The following is a 13,937-nucleotide window of genomic DNA, read 5'->3' on the forward strand; positions in this document are numbered from 1 at the left end:
TTCTCCTCTTTTGTGCGCCTCCAGCCCCAGCCCCTCGTGGCTGTTTGCCCCCGGCCCCGCCCCTTCCAGGGCTGGCCACACCCCCCTGCTGTCCTTAGTCCCATTTTCCTCTGGGACCCAGTTTCTCACTTCGGCTGCTGCCCCGGTGCCCATTCCCCGACAGCTCTGGTCCCAGTCTTTAAGTTCCAGGCTGTGCTTCTCAGGCCCCACCCTTCTTCTCATTTAACCCCGCCCCTCGATACCTTGGCCACGCCCCCGGACTTCAGCACCGCTCTCCTCTCCCATTAAGTTTGAAAGCGGTGAAAAGTTCAGACTACAATTCCCGGCAGAACCTGCGAATGAGTTCTCGCGACTTGCGAGAAGACACGTGCGCGGAAGAAGCTTGCAGTAGCGGGCGGCAGAGCTGGGGTAAAGGGAGCTAGTGGTAAAGGGAGCTGGTGGAGGGGTGGCGGAAGGGGTAAGGGGCAGGGGACAGCCTCTAGACAGAGGGCGGGCTCCGAGGTCCTGGCTGACCGTGGGTGCGCCCGCGCCTGTGTTGGTCCCACAATCCCTGGCCATGAGAGGCCAGGGCTTATTGGACAGAGTCAGTTGTGGGGTTCAGAGGGTCAGCAATCAAGCAGTCCTCCGAATCCAGAGATTTAGACCCAGCCAGTCATCCGTATTAGGACTGGAGGGTGGTCAATAGGTTCAGTGTTTGAAATGCCAAGGAAACCTGTCTTTTGATTTGGGGTTCAATATATAGAGGTTAGTTTTAGGATTCATGTTCGGCCGGGCGCGGTGGCTCAAGCCTGTAATCCCAGCACTTTGGGAGGCCGAGACGGGCGGATCACGAGGTCAGGAGATCGAGACCATCCTGGCTAACACGGTGAAACCCCGTCTCTACTAAAAAATACAAAAAACTAGCTGGGCGAGGTGGCGGGCGCCTGTAGTCCCAGCTACTCGGGAGGCTGAGGCCGGAGAATGGCGTGAACCCGGGAGGCGGAGCTTGCAGTGAGCTGAGATCCGGCCACTGCACTCCAGCCTGGGCGACAGAGCTACACTCCGCCTCAAAAAAAAAAAAAAAAAAAAAAGGATTCATGTTCAACATATAGAGGATTTTTCCTGGGATTAGGGGTTCGCCAAATTCAGATCAGTGTTAGTTCAGTACTTGGGGGTTACGTTCAGGATTTAAATTAAATATCTGAGGCCCACTTGGGATTTGCTGTTCAATATTCAGGGTTCACTACTGGGATTCAGGGCTTAATGAAGCCCTAGAATGAAGACACAACACTTTGGGAATCAGTGAGTTTGAGGCTTCAGTATTTTGAGGTTTGGGTCTGAGAAAGGGGTCTCTGCCAGGTTTCTGAATTTGCAGAATTTGTTTATGGCCAGAGGGAAGTCTTTTAGAGATCAAATTGTGGGGCGTGAATTTCAGAATTTGGGAGGAATCACTGTGAGGTTTGAAGGCCGACTGGAATCTGGGTTGGGATTTGAGATGTGTGGGATTTGTGAGGTTCTGTCCAGGCAGGGACTATATTGAGCTTTGGGTTTACATCTTGGGGGAGGGCTAAGTGCTGCTATTTGGGGTTTGGGGTTTGGTTGGGGTGTGAGATCTGAGCCTGATTTCTCCGCTGGGATTTGAGATGTGTGGGATTTGTGAGGTGTTGGGTCCAGGCAGAGACTATATTGAGCTTTGGGTTTACATCTTGGGAGAGGGTTAAGTGTTGCTATTTGGGTTTTGGGGCTTGGTTGGGGTATGAGATCTGAGCTTGATTTCTCTGTTGGGATTTGAAGTTTAGGTAGCAGTCACCATCATGCTCAAAGCGGTGATCCTGATTGGAGGCCCTCAAAAGGGTGAGGTGCCAGGGGAATGGGGGGAGGAGGTTGGGCTGGTGTGGTAGGCGGAATGGGGGCAGAGGAAGGCAGGAAGCCGAAACGTTCTCTCTCCTCTCCCAGGAACTCGCTTCAGACCTTTGTCTTTTGAGGTGCCCAAACCACTGTTTCCTGTGGCAGGGGTCCCTATGATCCAACATCATATTGAAGCCTGTGCCCAGGTAACCTCAGGGGCTCCCCTCTCTCCCCTCACTTCCTGCTCATCTTCATGCTATGTTTCCCCCTTTCCCAACCATAATCTCTTCCCACGAGGCATAACTCCAAGGACCATCATTCACAGATGACAATGTGAATGGCGCCCCCTCAAGTTATGCTGTGCAGCTGCCCTGCTGTCTTCCCCTAATCTAGTTTCTCATCTGGCCTCTTCCTGCTCAGATTTCACTCCTATTTTTAAAGTATGGAATGTGAGATCAGGCAAGGATCTTGGAGACAATGTAAAGCCGTAGCATGGAGACTCTTAATGATAACCAGGCACAAATTCATATCCTTGATCACCGTGATGCTCATTTCTTTATTGCTTTTCGTATTGAGACAGGCAAGGTTTTGGTTTGAATTCAGTCTCTGCCTGCTGTGAGGCCTGCAACAAATAACACACCTTCTCTGACACTCAGTTTCCTTATGTGTAAAATGGGGGAGATTAGACCTACTTTGTTGGGTGGTGAAGCTTAGAAATGACATTTGTAAAATGCCTAGTACAACACAGACCCTCAATACATGGTACCCTTACCTCATGCTGATCTCAAGCTTAGGCTGACAGATAATAAAAATGAGGGCGGGGGGCGGGGAATGGATTAATGCAGCTTGGTAGGCAAAGTCTTTCTTAGAGTGAGTCCCAGTTCTGGTTGGTGGGGGTAATAATAATTGATTGAAAGATCAGGCCTGGCATGGTAGCTCATGTCTGTAATCCCAACACTTTTTGAGGCCAAGTTGGGAGGATCGCTTGAGGCCGGGAGTTCTAGCCTAGCCTTGGCAACATCAAGAGACCCCTTCTCTACAAAAAGTTTAAAAATTAGCTAGATGTGGTGGCCTGGCTGTAGTCCTAGCTGCTCTAGAGGCTGAGGCAGGTGGTGACATGGCTGTAGTCCTCGAAACTCGAGAGGCTGAGGTAGGAGGATCGCTTGAGCCCAGGAGGTGGAGGCTGTAGTGAGCCAAAATCATACCACTGCACTCCAGCCTGGGCAACAGAGTGAGACCTTTTTTCATAAAAACAAAACAAAAAAAGATCAGGCCTCCGACTTCCTCCAACTTCCTCATTGTCCAGAGGAGAAAATAGCCCAGAGTGGTGAGTGCCCTGGGACCCCACAGCTGAGACTAAAACTGGTTTCTGGACTTTGAGCCAGCCCTAAGGATTTCCCCAACATCACCTCCTGCTAGACATTCTTCCTCCCAGCCTTTCCCTTTTCCTCAGGTCCCTGGGATGCAGGAGATTCTGCTCATTGGCTTCTACCAACCTGATGAGCCCCTCACCCAGTTCCTAGAAGCTGCCCAGCAGGAGTTTAACCTTCCAGTCAGGTGTTTGTGCACACACTTGTATATGGGGGTGGGGAGGATGCCCTAGGCCTCTGAATTCTTGGAAGTGGGTTGAGTCAGCATTTGCCAGTTCATCCTCACCTAGTAGAGGGATTCTTATTTGGACATCACTGAATCCCTGAATATATAGAGTTTCTCTGTGGGCCTTGGGCAGGAGTACTCCTGGGAGCAGGCGGTGGGGGTCAGGTGCCCTGGCTCATGGTATCTGTTTCCTAAGATCCACTGAGCTGGCTCTTGGGTCCCTGGGGACAGGTACCTGCAGGAATTTGCCCCCCTAGGCACAGGGGGTGGTCTCTACCATTTTCGAGACCAGATCCTGGCTGGGAGCCCCGAGGCATTCTTCGTGCTTAATGCTGATGTCTGCTCCGACTTCCCCTTGAGTGCTATGTTGGAAACCCACCGACGCCAACGTCACCCTTTCTTACTCCTTGGCACTACGGTGAGGGGGTCAGGAGGACTGGAGGGTGTCGAGGAGGTGATCCCAAGAGCTTCCTGGAATTCAGGGTGTTGGGGAGGCAGGGGCACCCTGGGAGTTGGTGTGAGAGCTGGTGTCAGGAGGGAGATGCGCTGCTCTGGCAGGCATGGAGGTGTTAGTGGAGACCCCGAGCCCTCTGGCTGTTTAGAAGTAGGGAGGGGGAGGGCAGCTGTCAGTTTCCACCCTTGCTGAAGGCCTGTCAGTGGCAGAGCTGCATGCCAGGTGCTGTAGGGGAGGGAAAGAAAGGAAAAACAGACGTGGTTGCCCTGGAGCAGGCAGGTCACTATCTCGGGTGTGTCTGTCTTTCAGGCTAACAGGACGCAGTCCCTCAACTACGGCTGCATCGTTGAGAATCCACAGACACATGAGGTGAGAGCGGAGAGGGGGCTGGGTGGGTGCCTACTCTGTGTCATCATCCCCTCTACCTCAGGCCTCTAGAGAATGCTGGCACAGTATGGGGTGGGCCCTAGTCTTGTCAGACAGGTGAGATGCTCCCGATTAATCATCTTATATCCCTTTAAGAGAGATTGACCAGGGTTGGGGGGAATGGTTAATTTTCCTGCAGGTGGTGCTGTAATAAATGTATGCACAGTGCATAATGGGAACACCAAGGGCGGCCCAGCCCAGCCTTGTCAGGGTGGGAGTAGGGAGGGCTTCCTGGAGGAAGCAAGGTCTGAGCGGAGTCCCATTTGTCTACATGACAGAGACAGGAAGGTATTACAGGCGGAGGGAATGGCAGGTGTAAAGGCCTGGAGGTAGGAAATAACATACCGGAGGCAGGAACATGATAGGCAAGGCAGCAGGGCTCTCTCCTGGTTTGTGAAACTCCCTTCTCCTATACCTCTTGACTTTCACATAACCCTCCCTCCTTTATTTATTTGTTTGTTTTTTGAGACAGGGTCACACTTTGTCTTCCAGGCTGGAGTGCACGATCTTGGTGCGATCTTGGCTCGATCTTGGCTCACTGCATCCTCAACCTCCCAAGTTTAAGCCATTCTCCCACTTCAGCCCCTCAAGTAGCTGGGACTATAGGCGTGAGCCATCATGCCCAGCTAAATTTTTTTAGCCTGTTGCCTAGGCTGGAGTGCAGTGGTGTGACCTCGGCTCACTGAAGTCTCTGCCTCCTGGGTTCAAGCCATTCTCCTGCCTCAGCCTCCTGAGTAGCTGGGATTCAGGCATGTGCCACCATGCCTGGCTAATTTTTGTATTTTTAGTAGAGTCAGGGTTTCGTCACATTGCCCAGACTGGTCTCGAACTCCTGAGCTCAAGTGATCCACCCACTTCAGCCTCCCAAAGTGCTAGGATTATAGGCATGAGCCACCACCATACCTGGTCTCACATACCCCTTTTATTTGTTGGTGCTTTAATATAAAACATACATATAAACACTCACACACACATGCATGTACACACACACACATAGATAGTTTTGTGCTAAGCACCAGGTAGGTGTGAGAGAAACAGAGCCAAATGGGTGCTGTCCCTGCCTCATGGGCACCATTAGTCTAATAGGAGTGACAGAATCAAAAGCCAACCTTTGCAAATGATACAATGCCAAGGGTGAGGTGTGGCCAGAGTTCAGGAGTGCCCAGGCATGAATAGCTAACTCTGGGGCCAGCAAGAGAGGACGCACAGAGGGAGTGACAGTGTCAACTGGGTTTGGAAAGGTGGGCTTTCCAGATGAAGAGATGAGAAAGGCCATTCCAGGCACAGGCATGCAGTCGGGTGGAAACGCGTCTGAGAGGTAGGCGGTGGGGAGGATCAGGCTGAAAGCCATGGACTTTGGACTTATCTGAAGGTGAATCAGGTGAAGGGCAGTCATCTCAGGGTTTAAAGCCAGGCGGCAGTAGGATGCGGACATGCACTGCATTTTAGCCAGGCCACCCTGGCAGCAGGGAGGAGAGGCAGGAAGGGCCTGGAAATCAGAGGGTCTTAGGGGACTATGGCAGTAGTCCCTTCTTCTACTGAACCCAGCCTGCTCTGTTCACAGGTATTGCACTATGTGGAGAAACCCAGCACATTTATCAGTGACATCATCAACTGCGGCATCTACCTCTTTTCTCCTGAAGCCCTGAAGCCTCTTCGGGATGTCTTCCAGCGTAATCAGCAGGATGGGCAATTGTGAGGCAGGCCCCATAGCCCTGTGACCCCAAGTACCCCCAGTCACGGACCCCAACACATACCAGTCTCTGCAGGCTCCATCTCAACTTGCTCACCTTCCTCCTCCCCTTTCCCTTCTCCGCTTGCCATCTCCAGCAGAGCCTCCTGAGTCCCTCCCCTTCTAACCTCATTCTGTCCCTCTTCCTTATCCATCCCAGTTCCTCCTCTGTCACTGCCTGCCCACTCCCCTTCTGGTCCATTTCTGCCAAGCCCTGAGTGTCCCAGAGACGTCTTTCAGAACAGACGGCAACACACAGTTGGGCGCACACACGCTCGGGTGCAGACGTGTGCACGTGCACACACAGACAGACATGCACACTCTCAGGCTGAGGCTCCCCTTGGAACAGAGCACCTAGAGCCCTGCTTGCCAGTCCCAGGGTCTTCCCTCCTAGGGCTAGAAGCTGTTCCCTTCTAGGGATCCTTGCCTTACCCCCACATCGCCCCATGTAAGGCCTCCTCCCCTCATAGCCATTTCCACTCCCACCCGTGTCTCTGCTTCCCTCTCCATCTCTCCTGGCCTCTCTGTCTCTGTCTCTGCTGAGCTGGCATCTCTACCATCTCTCTCTCCCTCTCTTTCTGTGACTGTCTCTGCCCTCACCAGCTGCCTTGCTCTGGGGTGAGTCTGTCTGTGTTTCATTCCATCCAATGAGTGGGAGGGTAACTTGGAGGGGGTAAAGGGCTGAATGGGGACGAGAATGTGAAAATGGGGGGAACTCCTTCTGGAAATGGGGCAGGGATGGGAAGCAGGCCTCTGCCTGGGGCTCCCTTGTGATAGCACCCAACCGAGCTGGGGCTGGGTGGGAGAGTTTCCTGGGATGTGAGCAGCCCTTCGGAGAGGACCGGACCAGACCTGGAGAGAGGGGCTTAGAGAGGTGGTGGGAATCCCTCCCACTCCTGTCCCTGGGAGACTGTGTTAGCCCCACAGCCGGGGCTCAGCTGGGGGACTGATGTCAGCATTCTTCCTCTCTGCCAGGGAGGACTCACCAGGCTTATGGCCAGGGGCAGGTACCATCCGCCTAGAGCAGGATGTGTTTTCAGCCCTGGCAGGGCAGGGCCAGATATACGTGCATCTCACTGATGGTATCTGGAGCCAGATCAAGTCCGCAGGGTATGGAAGGCTGGGTCCCCTGGGGATTGAAACTTTGGGGTGGTGGGCACAGGCCCTGCTGACCCCTGAGCCCCTGCCCCCCTTGTGGCCCCCAGTTCAGCCCTGTACGCCTCCCGCCTCTACCTGAGCCGATACCAGGATACTCACCCAGAACGGCTGGCCAAGCACACCCCAGGGGGCCCACGGATCCGAGGTACCCAACCTGCCCCGATTCCTAACCTTTGGCTTCCACCCCAGCCCCTCTGCCCTCTGAACCAGGTTTCTTGACTTCGAGTCCAGAGTTGAAGCCTCAATCCCTGCCCATCCCTGATCCAAATTCGGTTTGGGATATTTGCCCCCAGGGCCTCTCTTCTGCTTCTAGGGAATGTGTACATCCACCCGACCGCCAAGGTGGCCCCCTCAGCTGTGGTGAGTGCTGGGCCCAGCCCCAGGGAGGGGAGGGTGGTGGTCGGATGGATGGAGGGTGCCCACACTGCCTGAGTTCTGGGTGCTGGTTTCTTCACTTTGTCACAGCCTGTTGTGTGGCCTCGAGCAGGTCGCTTCTGCCTTATCTGTTCTAGAAGGGAGTTGGATTTGGGGATCCTCCAAGTCCCTCCAGGGCTTATGGTGTGTGCTTCTCTCCACAGCTGGGCCCCAACGTCTCCATCGGGAAGGGGGTGACCGTGGGTGAGGGTGTGCGGCTCCGGGAGAGCATTGTCCTCCATGGAGCCACGTTGCAGGTAGGCACCAGCAGACACGCATGTGACACCCCAAGAGCCTGCGGGGAGGGCCCGGGTATCTCCCCAAAAACAGAGAAGGGTGAACGCCATGGGCTCTGCATCTGGCCCCACCTCACACCTTCCGGTTCCTCCTGCCTCCTACCCCTTCCCCTTACTTTTCACCGTCCTCTTTGGCAGGAGCACACGTGTGTTCTGCATAGCATCGTGGGCTGGGGGAGCACCGTGGGACGCTGGGCCCGCGTGGAGGGTACCCCCAATGACCCCAACCCCAATGATCCCCGAGCCCGCATGGACAGTGAGAGCCTCTTCAAGGATGGGAAGTTGCTGCCTGCCATCACCATCCTGGGTATGGCTTCCTGGGGGCCAGGGCTGGGGGAACCCCACAGCTGATGGCCAGTGACTCTGGGGAGCATTCATTCCTCTGTGTGCACGCGTGTTTCTTCTTTGAGCAAACAGTTACCAGGGGCCTGCTGTGTGCCAGGCCCTGTGTGAGTCACCAGGGGCATGAGGCCAAGGGCACAGATGGGCAGGAGGGGTCCCTCCCTGCTGGCAGTGGCCCCCAGCTCCCTGCTCCTGTCTCCCCTCCCATGACCTCCCCTGATGCCCTCATCCACGCTGCAGGCTGCCGAGTCCGGATCCCTGCCGAGGTGCTCATCCTGAACTCGATTGTTCTGCCACACAAGGAGCTGAGCCGAAGCTTCACCAACCAGATCATCCTCTGAGTGGGGCTGCCAGAAGGCCTCCAGCTCCTACCCGCTCCCCTAGAGGCTGCCTCCTGCTTGGCCAGCCTCTGTCTAGAAAGGACCAGAGAAAGCCAGGCAGGATCGTCACACACCGGGGAGCAACGTGGGTGGCCTGGGGACTCCTGGGCTTTCTCCCTCCCGACTCCCTAATAAACCCCGTGAACCTTGGAGCCAGCACGGACTCTACTTAAGTCTGGGCTAGGGGTGGGGGCGGAAGCGGGGCAGCTGAGTCAGGCCCCCCCACATTAGCATTTAAATTGGAGTCGTTGCTGCGGGCTCATGAATAATGAATCTGGAGCCCTGGTAAATCTCCCCCTCCCACTGCCTCAGCCTCATGCGCTGCTCGGGAGGAAGGCCCTCAAGGCTCCCCAGCCTGCCTGGCCCCCGCCTTCGCCCCTGCCTTCCTGCCTCCCTGTTCCTCCCCACGGAGCCTGGCTCAGGCCCCCATGTGCAAGGATTCCGAAGGGAAGGGTGAAGGATTTCGGTTGGGCAGCGGGCACAGGAACCGGGGCCACAGGCCCAGAGGCTGATCCCCACAACCCACTCTGCTCAGTTCCTGCCGAGCCCAGCCCTGGCCGGTTTTCCGCTTTGCCAGCTCCATCTGCTCCCAGCTTGGCTTTTGGCAGGGTGGGGGTTTCGCCTCTACCCGAGGCCTCATGTCTCTGTCTTCCACTCCCCTGGCAGGCTGGGTGGGCCTAAGCTGGTGCCATTCTCTTCGAAGCACAGTGGGAGGCACCCTGTTCTGGGAAGGCCCTCACCCCCTCCTGTCCTCCTGGCCCTGCCCTTTGGGAGGCCTCGGCCCTCCTCTCCCAGCCATCTCTCATGTTTGCCCATGACCCTCATGTGCCCCTCTTGGTGTCCCCCTTCCCCAGCTGTGGGTGCGGAGCTGTGTTGCCAGATGAGCTGGTAATGATCGTAATCTGCTAATTGAGAGGAATCTAATTACCCGAAGAGAATGGGGGGTGCAGGGCATGGGTAGGAGAAAGGAGGGGGTCCTGGCAGTAGGCAGGGGTGGCAGGCGGCAGGGTGCCGGGGCCTTGTTATCAGCACCAGGCTCCGGGACAGAGCCCAGGGTTTCATAGCTTTGTAGCCCAGCAGTTAGGAAGCTGCACTTTCTCGAGCTGGACTGAGGGTGACTTGGGGATTGGGCTAGATGTGACCTCCCAGGTCCCTCAGGTCCCGTGGGCTATGTGCCAGCGTGTGGGGAATAATCTACATGGTGTAGCAGTCCTGACCTATAAGCTGTCCCTAGTTCCTCAGTTCCTCCTGTCCCGGCCTCCAGCCCAGACCTTCATTATCTCTCTTCGTGGGAGTGGGAGGGGCTACAGGTCCCCACTCTGGGCTGGGGTCATCACCCCAAGGAAGGGGCTGGGAGAGGGTGTGCCCTACGACCAGGAGCTAGGTCCCTTCCCTCTCCTCCCCCCAAGTCCTGACCCTTCTGTTCCGAGTGGTTGGCAGAGGCCATGGCAGCTCTATCATAAATATGATAATTTAATTATTTTCTCAGCAAAACACCGTGAAATCCAATAAGTCTGTGTCAGGCCCTGGCCCCCGGGATCCCCTTCCTAGACCCAGTGGGGGTGGGGACATGGTGGGGAGAGGCACTGGAAGGGGAAAGTGTCAGTGTTTGAAGGGGGGTGTCGCTAGTGAAGCTGAGGTCTTTGTAACATGCCCCCCAGGTTGAAGCAGTCACTGTTGTTGGGGGGCATCTAAGAAGGACATGCGCCCCCACTCCTCCCCATCCCACTTCTGTGCTGGGAGGGGCCTAAAGTCCCATCCATCTCTGAGAGACCCAAGATGGAGCACCTGCCCCTGGACGGGGTGCAGGGAGCCCCCTTGTCCACCGCTGTTGGGACCCTGTGCCCAACCGTCATTGGCCGTGTAGGGGTAGGAGGGCACCGGCCCGGGGTGGGTCTGGGAAGGGAGAAACAAGAGGGAACTGGGGTGGGAAGTGGGGGATAAGCGGGGGAGGGATGCGGGGGAGGGGTGCGCTCCTGCCATTAGTGCTTTTTTCAGTTTCCATAAAAAGATTATTCTGTAAAATCAGCGAGGGGGAGCAAGCTGGGGGCCGGGGAGGGGGGTGGGTCCCTGGCACCAAGCTGGATGGGGCGACAGGGGAGGAGAGCCGGGGACAGGGACAGAGTGTGGAGAGAAATTTGGATGGGCTTCAGGAGCGAGCCAAGGGGGAAAGGCTGAGCCAAGAACACAGACTTGGGGGAGGCTGGCCAGGACAGGGTGGGGTGGGGGCAGAGCCCTCATCTCCCTCCCGTCCCCTCAGCCAAGCTGCCGGGGGACCCAGTCCCACCTCCATCTCAATCCCCTCCCCCTGGCACTTAGCAGCCATTATCGGGGGAGCAGATTGCAGCCCCCTCCCCCTCTCCGGGAAGCAGGCACAGCTGGGGCCCCGCCACATCTGCTGCATCCGCACGGAGCACAGCTGGGTGTGCCCAGAGCTGCACTCCCCAAAACACAAAGGGGGGAAAGGGGTGGGTGGGGGCCAAGGAGAGCCCAAACCCCTGAGACAGACACACTGACACCTCTGCCAACAGACACATACTCCTTGAGGCGAAGCTACACCCACCGACACACGCTCCCTTGTGTGCAGAGACGGGAGAACTGGCAAACATGCAATTACCCGGCCCCGCCCGCCACCCCCGCTCCCCTCCCCCAGCCCTTCCTGCTCCCCTTCCTTCCCCAAGGCTCCCCTCTGCCGCCATGGCCACCTCTGAACTGCCCTGGGCTCTGGTCTGGAGGGAGTGGGGGGCCTCACCCACCCTAAGTACATCCTGGGAGGCTCAGAGAGCAGGAGGGCAGGGGGTGGTGAGGGTGTTAGAGTTTGAGGCATGATCCCTAGGAAGCCATCTGCCCTCCTTCCAAGCCCACACTCCTCCCCATGAAGAAGCCCTCTCTGAAACTGATCTTTGCCACAGCCTGGGCACTACAAGGTTTCGGTGCCAGCACTGATCACTGCGGCACCCTTGTGCTCCACTGGCCACCTCAAGGGGGTGCTGTGTGTTCTCAGTCTAGCCTTCAGCTCAGCTGCTAGGGTTGGCCCCTGCCACTGCCCTCACCCCAAAATCCCCCCCCCCGTTCTCGACCCTTGGTAGTGCGTCTTTCTGCTGCCCCCGACATGCATGGGGTGTAGTGGAGGAGGGGCTCCGTCAGTGGTAGAAAGGTCCCCTTCTCCCAAGACAGAGGAGAGAAGAATCAGGAATTCCTTCTCTCCTCTCCCCGTCGATGACTGCCTCTTGGCCCCTGATGAAACCCTGCCACCTTCACAGCCCTCACTTTTCCCACTTATCTCCTTGGCCCTAGTGTCTTGCCCTCAACCTTCTCCTCCCTGCCCCCCCATCCCACGCCGCTCCCCACATTCCCCTCTGAGCTCTAATCCCTCCTGCTGCTTATCTGCTCCCAGCAGCTTTCACTGCTGCAAAGCCCTCTCCCCCTCCTTTCTGGATCTTCCCCCCTCCTTCCTTGGCTCTCTCCGCTCTCTGACCAGCACCCCCTCCTGGCCAGCCTGTCTCTGCCACTCAGGCCCCCGCTGTGGCTACTGGCTGACACCGCCTCTCTACCCCATGCCCTTTGCCCTCCGCAGCCTCAGCTCTGAGGCTGTCAGCTGCACACCCACTCCCACGATGGCTGTGTCCATCCCAGCCCTCCCCTGCAGGCCCCACGGACTTTGTTAGTTTCTGGCCAGCCAGGATTTTTCATCTTCCTGCCCTCCCTTTCCTGGTGTCTTCCCCACTTCCTCCTGATGCCCCCATCCAGTCTTGGACCTAGTGTCCTTATAGTCCCAGGGACCCGTTGCCTCGGCTTGGGAGTGCCTGAAAGGAGATGGGAAGTGTTGGTATGAGACTTGGGAGAAGGTGCTGGGCTGGGCTGGCCCTAGGAAGATGGGGTGGGGGTGCAGGGAGTACTGGCGGACAGTGGGGGCAGGGCCTGGTGGCGGGACGCTAACCCTCTTCAGTCGCCTCAGATCACGTTCGGGCCTCCCCACCCCCCTTCGCTGGGACTCTCATTAACCGCTTCTCCTGCCTCGTCCACAGCATAAATAACCCAGATAAATCAGCCGCCGTCCGCCCCCCGCCCCTCGGCCCCCGCACAGCCCGTTTGTCACCGCTGTGTGCTCACCAGCCAGGCCTGGCCCAGCCCCGGCCCCAGCCCCCCATTCCTGGTCCCTTCCCGCCCACATCTGTCCCACACTGGCTCAGCACTTGGTCCGCACCAGGGCCAGGTGTCTGGGCTGGGGAGGGTGTCCTCTGCGTGCAGGGGGGAGGCTGGGCACCTTTAGGAGAATGCTGTCTAGGAATTCGGGGGGTCATAGCATTTATGAATGGGGCCAGCCAGGCAAGGAATCTGGGTATCAGTTTGGGGGTTCCTGTGCTTTGAGAAAGCGCCCTTGGAACCCCCCAGGTTGGATCCTGGGAGGTCTCTGGGTCTGCCTTTGGGGCATTTTGCCCAAACAAAATCTTCATGCCTCCTCCCAGGAACCTTGAGCCAGAAACCCAGTGCCCTCCCTGTCTCTCTCCCCCTCTGCACGCACCCCCCACCCGGCCCCGTTACCAAACCTCGTCCCAGTCCAACTACCACTCATTCTCACTGTCAGGAAGCCCATCCCCTGGGGGGCAGAGGCGGGTGAACTGGACTGGGAATAAATATGAGGAATGGGGACAACCGGAGAGCAGAGGAACCTGGGATGAGGCTTCACATTCTGACCCCGCAACACCCAGCTCCCCCGGCACTCCCAGTCCAGGGTCCTTAACAGCCCCGCCCCCTTTGCTCACACCCAGCTAAGGGCCTGGCCAGCCACACTTGTCCCTGATGCCTCACTGCAAGGGGCAGCTGGTCCCCCGGGAGTGGGTAGGGGAAGCAGGGAGGGGTGGGGGAGCTTGGGCGCAGGGCTGGGGTGGGGGTGGGGAAGAAGCTGGGCCGGGCCCCAGGGACCAGCTGGGCAATGAGCCGGGGAAGCAGCCGGGAGGCTAAATGAGGGAGATTATCACCCAACTGCAGCCGGGCAGAGAGGGAGGCAGGCAGGGAAGCGGGGAGAGGGAGGAGAGAGGGGACGGGGCCAGAGGCGAAGGGGGTATAGAGAGACAGGGAGGGGGCCAGAGGGCCTGGTGAGAAGTAAAGGGAAAGGTCAAGAGATGAGCTGGAAAGATGGGGGCACTCCCCCAGAACATCACCAGATTCCTGGAGATCTGGGAGACTGGAGCAGGGGGCTTGGGGACAATTGGAGACAGCTGGCTGTGGGGCAGTGGTGGGGGTGTGCATGCAGCTAATTGCTGCTCCACTTCCTGGCAGCCTGGAGCTCCCCTCACAGCACCCCCCAC

General features: G+C 57.3%; 1 protein-coding gene across 8 annotated transcripts; it reads left to right on the top strand.

Moving 5' to 3' along the window:
- Window positions 1-341: 341 nt before the first annotated feature.
- GMPPA (GDP-mannose pyrophosphorylase A) lies at window positions 342-8,777 on the top strand. 8 transcript variants are annotated; one of them, XM_007966404.3, is made up of 13 exons: window positions 342-408; window positions 1,774-1,833; window positions 1,936-2,033; window positions 3,281-3,384; window positions 3,655-3,841; window positions 4,187-4,246; window positions 5,868-5,998; window positions 7,011-7,145; window positions 7,241-7,338; window positions 7,507-7,553; window positions 7,772-7,864; window positions 8,042-8,210; window positions 8,486-8,777. In XM_007966404.3, the coding sequence occupies exons 2-13, from the start codon at window positions 1,794-1,796 to the stop codon at window positions 8,584-8,586; spliced, it is 1,263 nt and encodes a 420-aa protein (XP_007964595.1). In that variant the 5' UTR covers window positions 342-408; window positions 1,774-1,793; the 3' UTR covers window positions 8,587-8,777. The 8 variants fall into 8 exon arrangements, with proteins under 8 accessions (XP_007964595.1, XP_007964598.1, XP_007964601.1 ...); XM_007966407.3 differs by having other exon boundaries at window positions 1,779-1,833; XM_007966406.3 differs by having other exon boundaries at window positions 377-744.
- Window positions 8,778-13,937: the final 5,160 nt, after the last annotated feature.

The sequence above is a fragment of the Chlorocebus sabaeus genome, chromosome 10, assembly GCF_047675955.1.
Source record: "Chlorocebus sabaeus isolate Y175 chromosome 10, mChlSab1.0.hap1, whole genome shotgun sequence".
Taxonomy (NCBI): domain Eukaryota; kingdom Metazoa; phylum Chordata; class Mammalia; order Primates; family Cercopithecidae; genus Chlorocebus; species Chlorocebus sabaeus.

Excerpts from the sequence above, each read along its gene's own strand:
- GMPPA (XM_007966404.3), top strand. The coding sequence starts at position 1,794 with ATGCTCAAAGCGGTGATCCTGATTGGAGGCCCTCAAAAGG. Across the intron at positions 3,385-3,654 it reads GAGTTTAACCTTCCAGTCAG|GTACCTGCAGGAATTTGCCC; the intron begins GTGTTTGTGCAC and ends CCCTGGGGACAG. Across the intron at positions 4,247-5,867 it reads AGAATCCACAGACACATGAG|GTATTGCACTATGTGGAGAA; the intron begins GTGAGAGCGGAG and ends CTCTGTTCACAG.